General features: G+C 49.9%; 1 protein-coding gene across 1 annotated transcript; it reads left to right on the forward strand.

The window, feature by feature from the left end:
* Positions 1 to 796: 796 nt before the first annotated feature.
* Positions 797 to 17,980, forward strand: LOC118086676 (cadherin-1). Its single transcript, XM_060276028.1, has 13 exons — positions 797 to 913; positions 1,583 to 1,700; positions 4,762 to 4,982; positions 5,146 to 5,289; positions 6,712 to 6,867; positions 8,303 to 8,447; positions 13,544 to 13,719; positions 14,061 to 14,189; positions 14,423 to 14,608; positions 14,756 to 14,863; positions 16,888 to 17,030; positions 17,115 to 17,253; positions 17,735 to 17,980. The coding sequence occupies exons 1-13, from the start codon at positions 848 to 850 to the stop codon at positions 17,819 to 17,821; spliced, it is 1,818 nt and encodes a 605-aa protein (XP_060132011.1). The 5' UTR covers positions 797 to 847; the 3' UTR covers positions 17,822 to 17,980.
* The last annotated feature ends 19 nt before the right edge of the window (positions 17,981 to 17,999 follow it).

The following is a 17,999-nucleotide window of genomic DNA, read 5'->3' on the forward strand; positions in this document are numbered from 1 at the left end:
GAGATTTGTGTTATTTCTGGCAACTGAAAGGCTCAACGGGTGGGGGGGGGGGTCTTATATACCCTGTCCTTGGCAATAGGGGCCCAGGCTGAGCCCTGTTACAAATGTAGCCCTGCTGTCTAGTCTCAGACGTGGCGAGCACCCCACAGAGCCTCCTCGAGAGAAAATCGCTCTCACCACTCTCTCCCCAGCGCAGCTGAAAGAGGGGAAAGCAACTGGTATGAGGGGCTTCCGGATGGGAAACATGGGAGCAGGAAGGTGAATTTCAATGCGGCACAGCCCATCCTGCGAGATTATTAGAAGCACGGGTGCTTAATTCGGATTAGTGCCGCTGCCGCTACCCCGGGAGACGCACTCCGAGCGATTCTACGAGGAGTACAGTTTCAGGACGTGCTGATGCCGAAAGGAGGCGCCAGTGAGCCCGCCCGCGCCTTTCAAGGGGTTCGGGCAGAAAGGCACCACAGCCCCCCGCTCCCCCACCCCTTCAGGCTGGCTCTACACGTGAAGCACGGCAGAGGGGCTTTCCCCATTCAGGAGGAAAAGGCAAGACTGCCTGTAAGCGGAAAGCTAGTCTCGCAGCTGCAGAGGAAGGGTTCTCGCTACGCCGCTACTTTTCTCCTTGCAAGGAGCAGAGAACGACTCTGGCACATCCCTCTTCTCCTGCCCCGCTTCGGGTTCAATGGGGGCTCTGGCTTGGCCTGAGGAAAAGAGTGGCGCTGGCGGGGAGCCCCGCCCCTCGCCACGCATGGGGCGGAGCCTCGTTTTAGGGCGGGGTACCGCACCTGTGTGAGCCGAGTACGCGCCGAGGGCCAGAAACTGCCTAGCGCTCGACGCTTGCGCTTGCACGATGGCGATGCTGCAGCCACTGCCAGGACGCCCGTCGGGGCTTTGCTTATTCCTGCTGCTCTTACAGGTAAGAGGGGCCTCACGGGGCGCTGCTCGGCTAGAGGATCTGTCCAATCTCCCCGCGACCGCTGAAGCCCACCCTGCTCTCAGAGAGGGAGCCTTTCTCCTTTCTTGAAACTATTTCTATTAAAACTTTTGGGTTAAGTGTAGTGTACAGATATATACATAGATAGCTAATAATAATATGCACAGATAATAATAATAATAATAATAATAATAATAATAATAAAATTAATATGATGTAGTAAACGGGAAACAGGCGGGGAAGTTTTGTGGAGAGAACATAAACTTGAAGTGTTGCATCCCACAGTTTGAAATAAATGTCACAGTTTCAAACATTGTCCTTCTCTGAAGCTGTGGTACAATAAAGATATTATATGTTACCCCAAATTAACCTTCAAGAAGGAAGTAGAAGTCAGTTTTGGGCTGACATAAATTATAAAACAATCCACCTTCTTCTGAAAACTAATTTTTTGGTTGTGGAAGGTTTATTTGACTTAGTTGTCAATCAAGACAATGGTCCAGCTTTGTCTCCTTTCAGGTTACAATTCGCTTGTTTCCAGTTTCTTGCTACCACAAGGTCTAGCAGGCAGGCTTAAAAGTGACTGCTTTTCTTGAAGCTCAAGGGAGGTGGTTTTTAGCCTCTTGATTCATCCTTATTTTTCCTGCATGCTAGGCTGGAAGGTGGCTTTGTGAGGAGACGGCAGCCCAGTGTCAACCAGGCTTCAGTCAACAGACTTACACTTTCAATGTGCCCAGGTCTAACTTGGAAAGATATCGTGTGTTGGGCAAGGGTAAGAGATATTTCTTAATACTCCCTCTCTCCTTAAGATTTCCATTTGTGGGTGGGGCATTCCGCCTTTACTTATCCATAATCACAGAATAACCTTGTCAAATTTGCTGTGTAGCCCAGTCTCTTTCTTTAAAACACAGTAATGTATTTAGGGGGCTGGATTCATCATTCTGCTAAGTATGCTAAAGAGCAGAGCCCAAGCCCCCTGCTGTGATGTCACCGTCTGGGAGTTTCCAGGGACAAGAAAGTGCCCTGTTTCCTAAATGTCATTGCAGCTCATTCTTCTGGCGAAGGATGACTCACAACCGATAAGTGTGAACAATCCTGCGAGAAAAAACAGGCTATAGCACCCATGAGGTAGATACAAATAATAACAGAATTTACATGCCCTGGGCTTTGGCTCACTTGTAGATTCACTGGATGATTACTTCCTCCTTCCGTAAGAGGAAACTGACTGAATGCTGGGCAAGCTATTCTTTCTTCTGTAAAATGGGTATAACATCTTGCCTTTCAAGGTGATAGGGATAATGAAAAGGCTATTCTGCAAAGGACAAAAAGTGCAAGTTTATGAATGATAAATGGAAGAAAGTTGGTGAATATAGACGCTCAGCTCAGCTGCATATGAATCTGTGTCCAGCTGGGAGCGCAGATTGCCACCTAAGAAGCTCTGAAGCTCTCATATTTGGGGCAAGTTAATGATACCAGGTTTTTGCCCCTTAATCTGAAGCACTGCTATTGTCTGCTTGTGACTGGACTGGAGGAGACTGCTTTTTAGTCCTCTGGTATAAACCTAAGTACTTTATAGTACTGCTGGGTGTGTAGCTTGTGTTTGTTCATCTGAACTTTGACTATTGCTCTTGACTGGTTACCAGGCAGCCCAATCAGGGGCTTCCTGCTTTTCTGCTTATTGTAGTTTCGTTAGCATGATGAGGCGGGCTGCGGGCCTTGTCAATAATCCTTTGTGAATCATTTACCTTGTTTCATATGGAATCAGCTTGGAGTCTTATTTTCCGTTCTGCTGTGAAAAAAGATTGGCTCTTGACTGTTGACCTTGGCTGGTGATCATGAAATAATCCTGAATTTGAGCTGTCTTTGCAGGTCGCTATCCTATGTCCTGACCTCTTCCTCTTCATGTCCTCTTACCCTGGTTGAATGCAAGGCCAGGCCCCTGTAATAATAATCATCATCATGCTTATGCAGCTTTTATTATTGGTATTTCATCAAATAAAGTTTAAGGCAGCCTAACTTTTAAGTAACAGATCTTACTAGTAATATCAAGACTTTTAAAAAAGAGAGGCTTTTGAAAGTCTTGCCCTTCCCCATGTTCATTCTTGCCAGTTACTAGATTCCATTCTTGCAAAATTAGAGGGAAGCTGAGTCAGGTTGTCGTGTGCGTGTGTAAATTGCACTTGTGCCTCCCACAATTGGACTGCTTATCACAGGCTTTTGGGGGTTGTTGCCAGTGAGTCAGTGCTGGTGATTTCCTGCTATGGTAACAAATCTGAGAGTTGCTTGGCGTTGTGGTGAAAGGACTGAGCTGCAACCAAGGAAATCATACGGTTGAATCAGCTTTGCTACAAACTCACTAGACTGCCTTGGACTTCAAATCCAAGATGGCGACGTGAAGGGTAGCTTCGGCGTGCACTCGGTAAAGTTTCTGTTCCTAAGAGCCTCTAAGTGCTTTAAGGGTGCTTTAGAGCAGTTTTAGGTTTGTTTTAAGGTCTTGGAATTCCTTTACTGCCCTTATTATTTTTATCATGCCTATAAATCTATAAGACAGCGCTGCAGTTTAAGACTGCTAAGGAGCGAACTGTTAAAGGGGGCTCAAAAGCGGGCAGGCATCTGTGGGAGAAAAAGACTTTGACAATCCCACCCACCATTGAACTCAGTGTGTTTTGACTATACACGATTTTTGGCTTTAGGTGCTCTCCCCAAAATGTAACCCCATCATAAGTTGAGAGTCACCTGCATATAAAAACCTAGACTTCCAGTTCCACACATTCAACATGAGATACTGTGATGCTGACCTGAACCAAATGGTACCACTTTAGAGGTTTTTAAGGCTCCCACTTTGATGAAAGGGCACATGACAATGAAACAGTTACATTTAGGAAAGCACTCCAAACTCTCCCTGGAATCTAGGAAGCTCCATGGAAGTGAAGTTGCATCTTTTGCCAGATTGCGCCTGAAAAATCTGTCTAGGTATTTGTGGGCGAGTTAGAGCCTTATTGCTCACCGCCTTGGCCTTGGCCTACTCTTGATAAGGCTGCCCAAGATAAAGGTCCACTGCTGAACCCATTTGAAATGCTGTCCAGTTGAAGTTAGGGACATAGGAAGCGGGAAACTTCAGATCATTCACCTATCTAGTTCAGTATTGTCTGTGCTGACTGGCAGCAATGGCTGTCCAGGTTTTCAGGCAGGGAACCTTCCCAGTCCTCACTGGAGATGATTCTTCCATGTATTGAACTCAAGACCTTTTTATATACAGAGCAGATGCTCATCCAGCCAGCCAGCCACAGCCCTTCCTCAACAGTGAGCACCCGTACAACAGGCATGCAGATCAGCCAGGGAACAGCCTTTTCGATCATGTATTGCTATCTAAATTATAGTTGGGAATTTTTAAAATGTGCATCTATGCATATAAATTAGTGTATGCAAATGATATTTAAATGTATGTTTTGTAAGCAGAAAGGGGTATCCCCAAACTGTGTCTCTCCCTACCTGCCACACAACCAAGCTCTTCAGCCGCTAGCCTGTTTCCCACCATTCTCCGAAAGTGAACCATTTCCAACTGGAGCAGCTGAAACACTTACTAAGCTGCCTGCACAGTTGGTGAGTCCGCACCCTGGGAGTGGCCCCAGATTGTGGAAACTTACCTTGTTTGTGTTGGAAAAGGTGCTTCCTCTGCTCATAAGTTTGGTGCGTGAGCACCCCCTGGCTGCAGCATTTTTGGAAAAGCTTATTTTGGTAAAGCCCACCTGCCAGTTCATCCTCTTGCTTCCTAATTGCTGAATCTCTGATGCCCCCCCTCCCAATCTTTCTCTCTCCTCCCTTTCATGCAGTAAACTTTGAGGGATGCTCAGAAAGGACACACCAACCCTTCGCTTCGGACGACACTCGCTTCAGGGTGCGCTCGGATGGCGTGGTGGTGGTGAAAAGGCCTGTCCACATTCGCGAGTGGCACTTCTTCATCCATGCCTGGGACGGGGCTGGAAAGAAACACTCTGCCAAGGTGACACTGCGAAGTCATGGCCATGGATCCCACAAGCAGCATCCTCACGCGGTACGGAGCCTTCTGTTCAGAGCCTCCTTCCTCTGCCAGCCTCCCTTGCCCTCTTTGTTTGCCAGGGAGCCTTCCAGAGGCATCAGCCAAGGCTTCCATGATGAAATGCCCTGCTTTGTTCATCCCTTGCTGAGCTAGAGGTGCATTTATTTTTATTTTTCAGGAGCTCTATTCCCTTGGTCATGGAGAGGTGCTGACTTTCCCAGTATCCGGCCCAGGCCTGAGGAGGCAGAAGAGAGACTGGGTCATCCCACCCATTGTTTGCTCTGAGAATGAGAGAGGTCCTTTCCCCAAGCAACTGGTGCAGGTAAGTTGAGGCGGCAGCATCTCCTGGAGTCCCTGCAGGGGCCTGCTTCCCTTTAAGTTACTTGATGCCCAAGTTGGTAATGTCTTAGGGTCACTGGGGGTTGAACTAGATGGGCCCAGAAGCAGAACATGGGTGCTTCAACATTAACCCCACCTGTGATTCCATGCAGCTGGCATTCAGAGGCATACTACCTCTTGACCGTGGAAGTAGAATATAATCATTGTGGCTGGTAGCTCTTGGTACCCTTACCCTCCATCAAAAGGTTGACTCTTCTATTCCCCCACCCCATTTTTATTTATTTATTTTATAACACCACACACAAATATATACAAATCCACCACAAAAAAACACACAATACATATAAATTCTTGTCATTTCATCATTTTTCTTAATCTCTTTGGGTGACTTCCTCGAGTCCCCCCAATTGAATTTCAATTTTTATCTATTATATCTGTCAGGGGTTCTTGCAACTACTCTAGAGTAACGACGTTCCGCATGCCGGTTTTTAAACAGTTTTTATTAGTGCAGTCCATTTTCAGTGAGACAGGTGTGTAAAAGCATGTCTGCTCATTCTGATGCAGAATCCGGCACTGCTCCTCCCCTTGACTTCCACCAACATAAGAGTCTAGGGACAGTGAACCTTCTTCCCCTCTTTCTTCTGCGTAATTCCGGAACCGGAGGAAAGGGTCTGTGCTCCATGTTTTCCTTCTCCCCTCTTTCCCCCTCTATTTCCTCCCTCCTGTGTGGCCGGGTCTCTCTCATGCTGCCAGAGCCCCGGACCTCTCCCTCCATTTCCTGACAGGCTTCCTCAGCGTGTTCGCTTTCATCACTGCTTGGGGAGGAGCTACTTCTGATGCACGGGGGAGGCTCTCTATACTGTCTTCCCCTTACAATATCCTTATCAAAAATTTCTCTTAAAAACTTCCTCACTTATTAATACACTAAATAAATTTTCTACTTTTACACCGATAGCCTTTATCCACTTCCAAAAAGATTCCAAAATATCAAATATTACAATATTTATTCAGGTATAATTTAAATTTCTTCCAATCTTCTTCCACCGTCTCTTCTTTCTGTTCGAGGAGTCTTCAAGTCAGTTTGGCAAGTTCCATAAAGTCCATCATGTTCATTTGCCATTCTTCTATAGTTGGTATTTCTTGAGTCTTCCAATTCTTGGCAAGTAATAATCTAATAGGTTGACTCTTCTAAAGGCATCCACGTTAGTGGCCATCACTACATCTTGTGGGCTGTGCATCATTGGAGGCTGTCTGCTGGGCTCATGAGCTGCAGGTGCATCTCTGTTGGTGTGGAGGGTGGGCAGAAATATGACATGCGTCAGGGAAAGGGATATGGCATGTTTCAACCAGCCTTGACTACCTAATGCTCAATACCTGTCATCATCTTGATTATTTTCTCCACCAGATCCAATCTACTAAGAATAAAGAGATGACAGTCTTCTACAGCATCACTGGGCAGGGGGCTGATACTCCCCCGATTGGAGTCTTCATCATTGAGAGGGAAACTGGCTGGCTGAAGGTGACCCGCCCACTGGACAGAGAGGATATGGACAGATACGTTGTGAGTCCCTGTGCACTGTTCACGATCAAGCTTCAGGTTCTTCTTTCAGGAGTTGGAGCTGGCTGTTGAGCAGCATTCAGTGCTTGGGTGCTGCTCCTCTGGTGGGTGGGAGGAATGGATGGGAGAAAACATACCAGTACGTGAGACAGATGTCTCCCTTGGGTGCCCTCTAGGGGTTTGTCGGCAACTGCCAAGCTGTTTGGTGTTGCATTAGAGCTGGCTTCTCCCAGCCTGACCTCCTCCAGATAGTTTGTATTACAACTTCCATCAGCTCCAATGAGCATATGGAGGCTGCCAAGTTAGTGAAAGCTGTGTTGTAGATTAGAGACATATGAAATTGCCTTATACGGGTCAAACTATTAGCACATCTATTTATTTCAATCTTATAAATACCACTTATAATTTACCACTTATACCACATATAATTTATACCACTTAATTGCGGTCATATCTAAGCAGTATACAGGAGACCCAGTATAATAAGATTAAAAATTAGTTTGAACCATAAAATCTGAGTTCAATTAAAAAGCCTGCTGGAATAAAAAGTTTCCATCTAGTTCAATGGGGGTGGGGCCTTTCTGACCTCAACTGGAAGGCCCCATAGTTCTTAACATGAAGACTTCTAGTGGAGACAACCTGTGCATCCAAGACAAGACCCACAGTGACTCCCCTAAGTGAGTGAGCAGAGATATAAAGCATCAGATTGATCTAGCTCAGTCTTACCTGCCCTGACTGGTAGCAGGGTCTTGTGGGGATTGAACCTGGGTCCTTTGGCATGCAAAGCAGCTGAGCAATGGCCCTTCCACAAGGCCCCCCTACCTGCCTCTTTTTCGCTCCCCTGCCAGAGAAGATAGTTGCAGTCCTCCTTCAGGAACTTTCAGTTTCAGAACATGATGTCCATTTGGCAAATAGAAGAGCATGTCCTGACTCCCATGAGGTGTCTTGGCTGTCTCAGGTTTCTTTGTAGTGAAATTTCCTCTTGAAATATTGGGTGAATATCTCTAAAGCCTCATGAAACCTCTAAAGCAGGCATCCCCAAACTGCGGCCCTCCAGATGTTTTTGCCTACAACTCCCATGATCCCTAGCTGAGAGGACCAGTGGTCAGGGATGATGGGAATTGTAGTCCAAAACATCTGGAGGGCCGAAGTTTGGGGATGCCTGCTCTAAAGCTATAGGGGTTAAAAGCTGGGCATCCTGTTTCTTGAGTTGCTGTTTTTTGGGAGTGAAGCTATAAGGTGCAAAGGAGGAGGTGGCTGTGACAGGGGAACTGGCAGAAGCCTTTTGCTGCTGTCCCCATCATATGACTTTTGCCTAGAACAGTAATAAACTTTCTATGTCTGTGGTTCCTTCCTTTAAAAATAGAAAAAGAGCACTTTTTCTATTTTTGTGCCCATACTAGTGAATTAATGGCCCTTTGTTGCTTCTCCTCTGCAGCTTTTCTCTCATGCTGTGTCTGTGAATGGGCAGCCTGTGGAGTACCCCATGGAGATCATCATCAAGGTCAGGGACCAAAATGACAACAAGCCCATTTTCACCCAGAGCGTCTTTGAAGGATCTGTAGCAGAAGGAGCCACCCCAGGTAGGTGTGCGTGTGCATATACTGTAGTTTTCGCTCCATAGGACGCACCTGACCATAGGACGTACCTAGTTTTTAGAGGAGGAAAACAAGAAAAAAAATTGCTTTCTTGAATTGTCCTAGGCCGGGGGTCGGCAACCCGCAGCTCCGGAGCCGCATGCGGCTCTTTTACACCTTTGCCGCGGCTCCGGGGCGGATACTAACGCCACCGTCGCCTGCCGCCCTCCCACGGCGCCCCTGTGCGCCTTTCTTTTGGTTTTTCCCCCCGGCGCGCCTGTGGATTCCTCTTTTTTTTTCCTGAAGCTGCCGGGCTGGGGGGCGGGACCTGGGAGGAGGTGAGGGGCAGGCTAGGCTAGCATGGCGGCGCGTTATTGGCTGGCTGACGCTGACGCCCCTCCCTCCTAACTGGCCCGCCCCTCGCCTCCATGCCGGCTGCAGCTTCCTCTTTTATTTTTTCTCCTCCCGCCGTTGCCGGGCGAGGGGCGGGCTAGCGAGGCGCCACGCTAGTGGCTGACTGGCGTGACGCCCCTCCTCGCTGGCCCGCCCCTCGCCCGACAACGCCGGGAAAAGAAAAAATTAAAAAGGAAGCTGCCTGCCGAGCGAGGCTGCCGGCTGCAGCTTCCTCTTTTATTTTTTCTCCTCCCGCTGTTGCCGGGCGAGGGGCGGGCTAGCGAGGCGCCACGCTAGTGGCTGACTGGCGTGATGCCCCTCCTCACTGGCCCACCCCTCGCCCGGCAACGTCGGGAGAAGAAAAAATAAAAAAGGAAGCTGCCTGCCGAGCGAGGCTGCCGGCTGCAGCTTCCTCTTTTATTTTTTCTCCTCCCGCTGTTGCCGGGCGAGGGGCGGGTTAGCGAGGCGCCACGCTAGTGGCTGACTGGCGTGACGCCCCTCCTCGCTGGCCCGCCCCTCGCCCGACAACGCCGGGAAAAGAAAAAATTAAAAAGGAAGCTGCCTGCCGAGCGAGGCTGCCGGCTGCAGCTTCCTCTTTTATTTTTTCTCCTCCCGCTGTTGCCGGGCGAGGGGCGGGCTAGCGAGGCGCCACGCTAGTGGCTGACTGGCGTGATGCCCCTCCTCACTGGCCCACCCCTCGCCCGGCAACGTCGGGAGAAGAAAAAATAAAAAAGGAAGCTGCCTGCCGAGCGAGGCTGCCGGCTGCAGCTTCCTCTTTTATTTTTTCTCCTCCCGCTGTTGCCGGGCGAGGGGCGGGCTAGCGAGGCGCCACGCTAGTGGCTGACTGGCGTGATGCCCCTCCTCACTGGCCCACCCCTCGCCCGGCAACGTCGGGAGAAGAAAAAATTAAAAAGGAAGCTGCCTGCCGAGCGAGGCTGCCGGCTGCAGCTTCCTCTTTTATTTTTTCTCCTCCCGCTGTTGCCGGGCGAGGGGCGGGCTAGCGAGGCGCCACGCTAGTGGCTGACTGGCGTGACGCCCCTCCTCGCTGGCCCGCCCCTCGCCCGACAACGCCGGGAAAAGAAAAAATTAAAAAGGAAGCACCGGCCGAGCGAGGAGCCCCGCCCAGCAGCCCTCCGGGCACAGAGCCTATGCCTGAGCCAGCGGGCACGGAGTGGCAGCCCTGCCTGCCAGGGCGTGCTGCCAAGCGCCAGGGCCGGAGACGGCTGGGCAAGCCAGCAAGCCTTGGGTGCCTGGTTCCTCAGCGGCGTCTCCTGGGTGCGTCGCCGCTGGGACAGGGAGAACTTAGCTGAGGAAAGAGAAGGTGTGTGTGGGTGTGTGTGAGTGAGTGAGTGAGTGAGTGAGAGAGAGACAGACAGACAAACAGACTGTGAGGGAGAGGGGGGAGCCTTGCCCCCTTCTCTGTTTCTTCCCCTCCCTCCCATCCCTAGTCTGTACAAAGTGGGCCAATGCCATGTGGGGAATTGCTTGATAGGCATGGAGTGATCGGCCAATAGGGGTGTAAGGAGGGGAGGCCGAAGAGGGAGGCTGGTCAGGCTTTACCCCACCCTCTAAGAGAGGCATCATAGAATCATGGAATGGGGTGGAATTGGAAGGCACCCAGGGATCATCTAGTCCACCCCCCTGCAATGCAGGAATCTCAACTAACGTATCCAAATGGTCATCCAACCATTGTTTCAAAGCCTTCCCGGAAGGAGAGTCCACCACCTCGGGGGGGGGGGTGCCAGATGGTGATCTCGCCTAGGGCGCAAAAAACCCTAGCACCAGCCCTGCTAACGAGGCCAACTGGCCTGGGCCAACAAGGCTCCGCCCCTTGTCCGCCGGGCGCGCTCCGGCTTTTCTCGATCGCGAGGCACGCACTTTTGCCGGGCGACCTCCACTGCCACGCGCTGTCAACGGCATTTTAAAGAGGTGCAGGGCAGCACATGACTCCGGCTTTCCGGCTGGCTTTCCCGAGGGGGCCAGCAGCGCGCGCGCCTCCAGTCTCACATTTCCACCACGTCTTCTTTCTTGGAAAGGGCTTTTGCGAGGCGAGCAGCTACTTGTGGAAAAATGTAACCGAAGGGGAGGAAGGAGGAGAAGAGCTGAGCGGGCGGTGGCGGGGTGTGTGTGGAGGAAAAGGAGGGACACACACACACACGTCCCGGGCGCCCTCCGTCCTTCCTTCCTTCCTTCCTTCCTTCCTTCCTTCCTTCCTTCCTTCCTTCCTTCCTTCCTTCCCTCCCTCCCTCCCTCCCTCCCTCCCTTTCCTTCCTTTGCCAGCCACTCAGTCTCTCCAAGGTACAGTCAGAGGGCGCTTTAGCCATGCCCGCCCCCTGCGGTTGCTGTTGCTGCCACTCCAGCGCTGAGGAGGCTCCCGTTCCCCGGCCCCTGCTGCCGCTGCCACTGACAGACGCCCGGGGAAGCGGTGAGGAGACGGAGCCGCGCCACTGCCCCTCACCGCCTTCGTCCCTCCTTGGCATATAGCCCCCCCCCGGGGGGGGGGCTGATGGCTTTTTTGTATGGTTGGACAACTCCATCTATTTCTGGTCTATTCTAATTCTGCACAAGTCCATTCCATTAATCTGCCACCTATTTAAACAAGAACCCAAAAACACACATTTTGAAATGTATATTCTTTTAAAAAGACATGTTTCTAAAGATATTTTCGCTTTTTTAAATAGGCATTTTTAAACAGAGGTGTTTTTTTGGCCAGTAACTACATTTGAACATTTGAGAAGTCTAAAAGCCAGTAGATAATGATCCTAACCATGTTTCTCAGAAGTAAGTCCCACTGAATTATATAGCATTAAGGTAAGAAACAATATATGCAGTGTTATATTTGTTTTTAATGTCGCAATGGTTTTGCGGCTCCCAGTTTGTTTGTTTTCTTTGGAAACGGGTCCAAGTGGCTCTTTTTGTCTTAAAGGTTGCAGACCCCTGTCCTAGGCGTAGCAGTCAACTCCTAGAGGCCTAGGTGCCTTTGCCCCCCACCCCCCAATTAAATATTTGAGGAAGCTTCTTTTGCAAAGGGGGAAAGCTCCATTTTTTAAGGATCAGCTCAAAGTTGTGCAGCTTTTTTTTGCTAATGGGAAAAGCCCTGTTTTTTTGAGGGGGGGTCAGATCAGGGTTGTGCATCTTTTTTGCAAAGGGGGGAAGCTCCATTTTTAGGATCAGCTCAAAGTTGCTGAGTTTCCTTGCAAAGGGAAAAAATCCTGATTTTATGGGGTTCAACTCACAGTTCTGCAGCTTCTAGGAAAGGAAATAGACCCATTTCTACAGTTTCCAGACAGATAATCTAATCAGCCAGTCACATGTCTCCCTCTGCAGACAACAATTGAGGCCTAGGGGAGGGGCCAGGAAGGGAGCTAGCTCTCTTATCTCCCTCCCCGATCTCTTGCAACCAGCTGCTGAGCCGGTTCCTTTCCCTCTTGTTAGCCTTTAGCTCTTTCTAAAAAGATCTGCCTTTAGCCCCTGGCAATTCAGCTCCAGGGACCACGCATTTGCTCCATAAGACGCACAGACACTTCCTCTTACTTTTTAGGAGGAAAAGAGTGCGTATTATAGAAAGAAAAATACGGTATGTGAGAAAAGGCCATCAGTGGCTGGTGCCCATTGGGACTGGTTGGGTGGAAGGCAGTGAGCCTGGTTGTAGGTAGGGTTGCAGCCAATGAGAGGGAGAGCAAATGAATTCTAGCTTTGTCCCCCCTGCCCTGCTGAGTTCTACAAGGGCAACACTGAGGCTAAAGGAGAAGGAAGGTTGCAGCCAGTGGCATCCCACCCTCCAGAATGGATGCATTTAACAAGGAGGGCAGAGTGGTTGGGCAAGCTGAGGACAGACAGACATTTGTGGCCCAGTGCCCCATTTGTCCTCCTGGACCCAGCCACCATGGGAAGTTGCTGCAAATCCTCTCAACCCTGACCATTGACCATGCTGGCCATTTCCCCATGATGGGAAATGGAATCCAACTCTGCCTGGGGTCCATGGCTTCCCCAACCTTGATTTATGTGCATGGTACTACTTCACTGCCCCCCTCTAGTTTATTTTCTGCAAAGCCCGCTCAGGCCAAGCTGTGCTTCCACCTCCCTATGTAGATTATGCAGCAGGTAATGGAGCCCACAGATCCCTTCAGCTGTCATGCAGACTGGAATGTACAGTGGTGCCTCGCTTAACGAATGCCCTGCTTAACGAAATTTCCGCTTAATGAAAGGTTTTTTCTAGTGGAGGTTGCCTCGCTAGACGAATTCGTTTTACGAAAAATTCGTCTAGTGAATCGCGGTTTCCCATAGGAATGCATTGAAATTCAATTAATGTGTTCCTATGGGCAATTTTTTTAAAAAAAAAATTCAATGCATTCCTATGGGATTCGCGAGACAAATTTTTCGTTATAAGAAAAGACCCGTGGAATGAATTAAATTTGTCTAGCGAGGCACCACTGTATTGTGCTCAGGTGCTCTGTGGCTTAGGAACCTAGCTCAGGGTTGCTGACAGCACAGAAAGTATGCTGAAACCTTGGAAAGACACTGTCAGCCCTGCCTGGAGATGCTGGGGGTGAGATGCTCACTCCTGAACTCTGGAGTGAGTTGCATTCACTTGGCACGTCTTTTAACACCTGTCTGAGACAGAATCTGTTCTGCCTTCCTAACTAGCATCAAGGCAGCCTCCCCGCACCCCGTTTCTGCTTCTCAAATGCTTTTTTATGCATTCCCAGGTACCCCAGTGATGCAAGTGTCTGCCACGGACAAAGATGATGCCGTGAATACCTACAATGGGGTCATCACCTACTACATCATCAGCCAGGAGCCCACACAGCCCTACAGTCAGATGTTCACCATCAACAATGAAACAGGGTGGATCAGTGTGATCACAACAGGCCTTGACCGAGAGGTGAATGTCCTGGCTGTGGGTGGGCGGGGGCGGGCAGTGTTTGAGGGTGTCAATCACTGTCAAGCACACCTGTAGCATTTTCCAAGTCTGCACACTTGCAATGAGTCACTTGCACTTAAACCCTGTTGGAAGCAGTGATACGTAAGCACCCGATCAAATGCTGATTTGAAGCCACCTCTTCACTTATTATGTTGTATGAGTTTAACTGTTGTAATGATAATGATAAGAAGTGGCTAATCTAGGCTAATCTTTTCACATGCAAGGCTATGATCTCCCACTTCCCCATCGAGAATTCTCTCTCTGTAATGTTAACATAACATGGTTATTTGGTTTGCTTTCAGAAATTCCCCCAGTACACGCTGGTCATTGAAGCTAGAGACATGTTAGGAGAAGGCTTAAGTACTACAGGGAAAGCAGTGATTATTGTCACGGACGCAAACGACAACCAGCCAATATTTGACCCACTCACGGTAATGTTGAGGCTTCTCCTACGCCTTCCTTGGCCAGTCTGGCATCGCGTCCTACCCTGCCGAAATCCTCTGTCCCTGTATCCCAAACTCCTGTCTTCTCCAGAAAAGAAGGGGGAGGCCCTGGGGAAGTTCCAGAATAGCACCATCATAGCATCCCACTGAGCTGGGCCTCTGCACCCCAGCAAGGCAAAGCCACACTCAGTCTAAGTCAGTGTCCTCCTTCTGTCTTCTAGTATGTTTCAACTGTGCCAGAGAACAAGGTGGGATTCCAAGTTGCCAGGCTTTTGGTGAAAGACGCAGATCAGGCAGGGACCTCAGCATGGAAAGCCAAGTACACCATTGTGAAAGGAAATGAGGAAGGCAACTTTGAAGTGGCTACCGATCCCCAAACCAATGATGGTCTCCTGACAACCATTAAGGTAAGCCGAAGTCCCTCCTTAAGCTGCAGTCCTCTTAAGCTTTCTGCCTCATAAGCTGCTGGGACTTATGCTTTGCCCTGGTGTTTAGGTGGATGTTACTGACACCGCCTGATTGCATCATCTCTCTCTCTCTTGCCTCCTTTCCAGGGTCTGGACTTTGAGGCGAAGGATCTCTTCACCCTTCTGGTTACTGTGGTGAATGAAGTTCCCTTTTCAGTGACTCTCCCAACATCCACGGCCACAATCACTGTCAACGTAAGGGATGAGAATGAAGCCCCCATCTTTAATCCCCCTGAAAAGTCTGTGACGAAGTCTGAAGACCTCCCTGCTGGGCAGCTGGTGACTACCTACAGCGCTCAGGAAGCACAGTTCCCCTACCCAACCAAAGAATCCTGGGAAGTGCAGTTTGTCAAGGGTGCTAGGAATTGTAGCTCTGTGAGGGGCAAATTACATTTGCCCAGATCCTTTGGGGGAATTCATGTGCTTTATCTGTATGGTGTGCAAAAATGAAGCATTTACTCTTAAGAACAAGAGTAGTCTAGTATTACAGCTGTGACCCATTTCCATTTACTGTATCTGAAAGTACCCTAGTGAGTTTGAAGTTTCCTCGAGTTACTTGGCCAGTGGGGCTCTCAGGATCTTCTATAACACTGCTTTGCCATGTGGGGCTTTTATCCCCTCTGCCCAAATGCTAATGGAATTATTTTTTTACAAGTAACTCCCCAATACACTCTGATCCTGCAGGCTACAGACAGCTTAGAGAAGGTCTTAGCACTACAGCAACAGCAATGATCAAAGTACGTACTGAGAACTCACAAATACTCCTGGGTAACCATACCACTGCTCCTGTATCTTCCTTTTTGCTCGTGCTGGGGCATGATGATATTGCTGGTTCTCCCACAAAATGCTTGCTGCATTTTACTCCAGTGAGAAGTCCCAAAAACTTCAAATGTATATTTTACAGATTAGGCTGGGTAGAGATGGAGATGGAACCCTCCCCCCTTGCCCTGAAATGAATCCTCCCCCCGCCCAGAAATGAATTGGTCCCTTTCTCATGTTTTCAGGGGGGCCCCTGTTGAGCCTGCCCTCATGGCACCACAAACCACAAAAGGGTTAAGACTTTCTGCTGAGTCATGACAGGCAGCCAGCCTTCCAGGGGAAGGCAAGAAGGAAGTGGAGTTGGAAGGGGCTGCATCAGAAATGCCCCAGAATGGATGAGAGAAACCAACTACCACAGAGGGACGGAGGAGGGAGACCCCAGGTAGTGAGAGATTCTAGGATGGTGGGTGGGCTCAGCCCAAGAGAAGGGATAGCCTTCCTGCTTTGGTGTTTCATTGGGGAACTTGGCAAGAGGGTGGGAATGTAAATTTCTGGCAGCTTCAGAAAAACAAGAAGCTTGAATGCTACACTCTTGAATGTCTTGGGGAGTTTCCTGGCATGTGCCAGAAAGTAAAGGAACTGTGTGGCCAGGGATCAAATGTTTAAGAAGGCAATGAAATAATACATGGGGCGGGGAGTGAGGGGGAGGAGCAGAGCTGCCATTGTTCAGTCCTGCCTTCTGGGTGGAGAGGGGCCATAGCTCAATGTTCTTAGGTTCATCCCCAACATCTCCAGATAGGGCTGGGAAGGACCTCTGTTTGAAACCCAGGAGTACTGCTTCCCGATACTTAAGAGCAGAGGAATGCACTTCTGTGAGGCAGGGCTTCTGTCAAGGGGTTGGTATTGTAAGGCACCTGCCCCAGAACCACTGCTGGCCTTTACTGCCCCTGAACCTCCTCTACACCTTCACTACTTGCTCACCTGCCCTCTCTGTACAAACAGTGGCAGGCACTATATTAAAGCTGCAGGGCTACAATTTGGGCAAATGAACAGGCAGCGTGGACAGCAGCAAGCAAGCAGGGTCTGCCGAGGGCATCTTGTCCTTACCCCAGCCACCTACCCACCCACCTCCAACAAAACCCCTCACCCTGGAGCCAGCAGAGTTTGTGTTTGAACACACAGCTGGTGGATGGGTGAGCAGTGGGTAGGCTGGGGTTGACAGGCACAGCTCTGCTCCCTCTCCCCCCACAACCACAATGCCTCATAGAAAGCCCCCATGCACACAGCACTTGGGAGAAAAAGCAAACATTTAAAAATGGGAAGGTTGTGAGGGCAGCAAGAAAGAGCTTGGAAAATAAGGGCCTGCTGCTGAGGCTGACATCTTCCTTTGGGAGTCATGGAAGGGGAAGGAACTTGTACAGAGGCCTTTGTTCCACCCAGCTCTCCATTCTGAATCCCAGGTGGCTAGTTCAGATGAGGCCCACCACGCTTTCCTGACTGTCCATGCACTGAACGTGCTCACCGGCCTCCCTGCCCAAGGCCTGACCATGCACTTCTCTAAGCTGGAGGACCCCCAACGTCCGTGGGCAGAGCTCATGAGGAGGTAAGAGGGGATGAAGTGGGACAATCTCCCTCCCTTGGTAGGGCTGGGGGCGTTGCAGTTTCAGCCTCATTTATTCTGTTCCAGCAAGACAAATCCTGATGGGCGCTTGGACAGAAACAGCCCGATGCCCAGGGAGCTGAAACCTGGCACCTATAAGCTGCGCTTTGAGACGAGGGAGTACTGGGAGCAACAAGGATACAGCAGCTTCTACCCTTATGTGGAAGTAAGTTTGGTTCCCAGATGAAACTCATACCTGGAAGGGGGTGGGGTGAAAGGCTCCTTCCTACATAGGGAGGACTGATGGTGGCAGTGACCATGACTCACTGCCCTTTGAGGGATGTAATTCCTGGCAGGAAAAGAACAGCATTGGAAAATGGGAGAAATCAGCATAAACGTTACATTATGAAGGCTGCATGCCGTGAAGGCCCTCAGAAACTTGGAGGAAGAGGCCTGGGTGGTTGGCAGGAGATGCCTGGTGAGCTGGATGTTGTGCATGAGACATCCCTGAAGGAGCACAAAGCCAGAGGTGTGCCAGGACTGGGCACTACGGGTGCTCCAGACCAGGCATTGGTGCCCCTGACAAATGTCTTCTCATGGGCTAGGCCCAGTGCAGCGAATAAAGGATCTCAGACCAAAGAGCACTACCAACCTCCTGCTATCCCCCCCCTGTATTTATACACCCTCTTTCTTGTCTCTCTGTTTAGATTGTCTTCACCATCACAGGGGAAGAAAAAGTGCACATCCCCTTGCTGCTCAGCCCCTATTCCTACACCACCTACAGGGGAAGCTAGTGGGAGACTGGCCAGCAGGAGGGGCTGCTTCAGCAAACCAGGGTGCCTGTTTTGAGAGAGCTGGTACAGTCCAGCGGATGGAGAGCTGTGGTTACATCCAAGGACAGCTCTGGCCCAAGCCTCAGGCTGGGGGCTTGGTCATGAGCAGCTGCCTCGTAGTAAATGTGAGATTAATCTA

Source organism: Zootoca vivipara, chromosome 6, assembly GCF_963506605.1.
Source record: "Zootoca vivipara chromosome 6, rZooViv1.1, whole genome shotgun sequence".
NCBI classification, from domain to species: Eukaryota; Metazoa; Chordata; class Lepidosauria; order Squamata; family Lacertidae; genus Zootoca; species Zootoca vivipara.

Coding starts and splice junctions, on each gene's coding strand:
- LOC118086676 (XM_060276028.1), top strand. CDS start 848: ATGGCGATGCTGCAGCCACTGCCAGGACGCCCGTCGGGGCTTTGCTTA. Junction 8,448..13,543: donor AGCAGAAGGAGCCACCCCAG/GTAGGTGTGCGT, acceptor ATGCATTCCCAG/GTACCCCAGTGATGCAAGTG. Junction 14,609..14,755: donor GTCTCCTGACAACCATTAAG/GTAAGCCGAAGT, acceptor CCTCCTTTCCAG/GGTCTGGACTTTGAGGCGAA.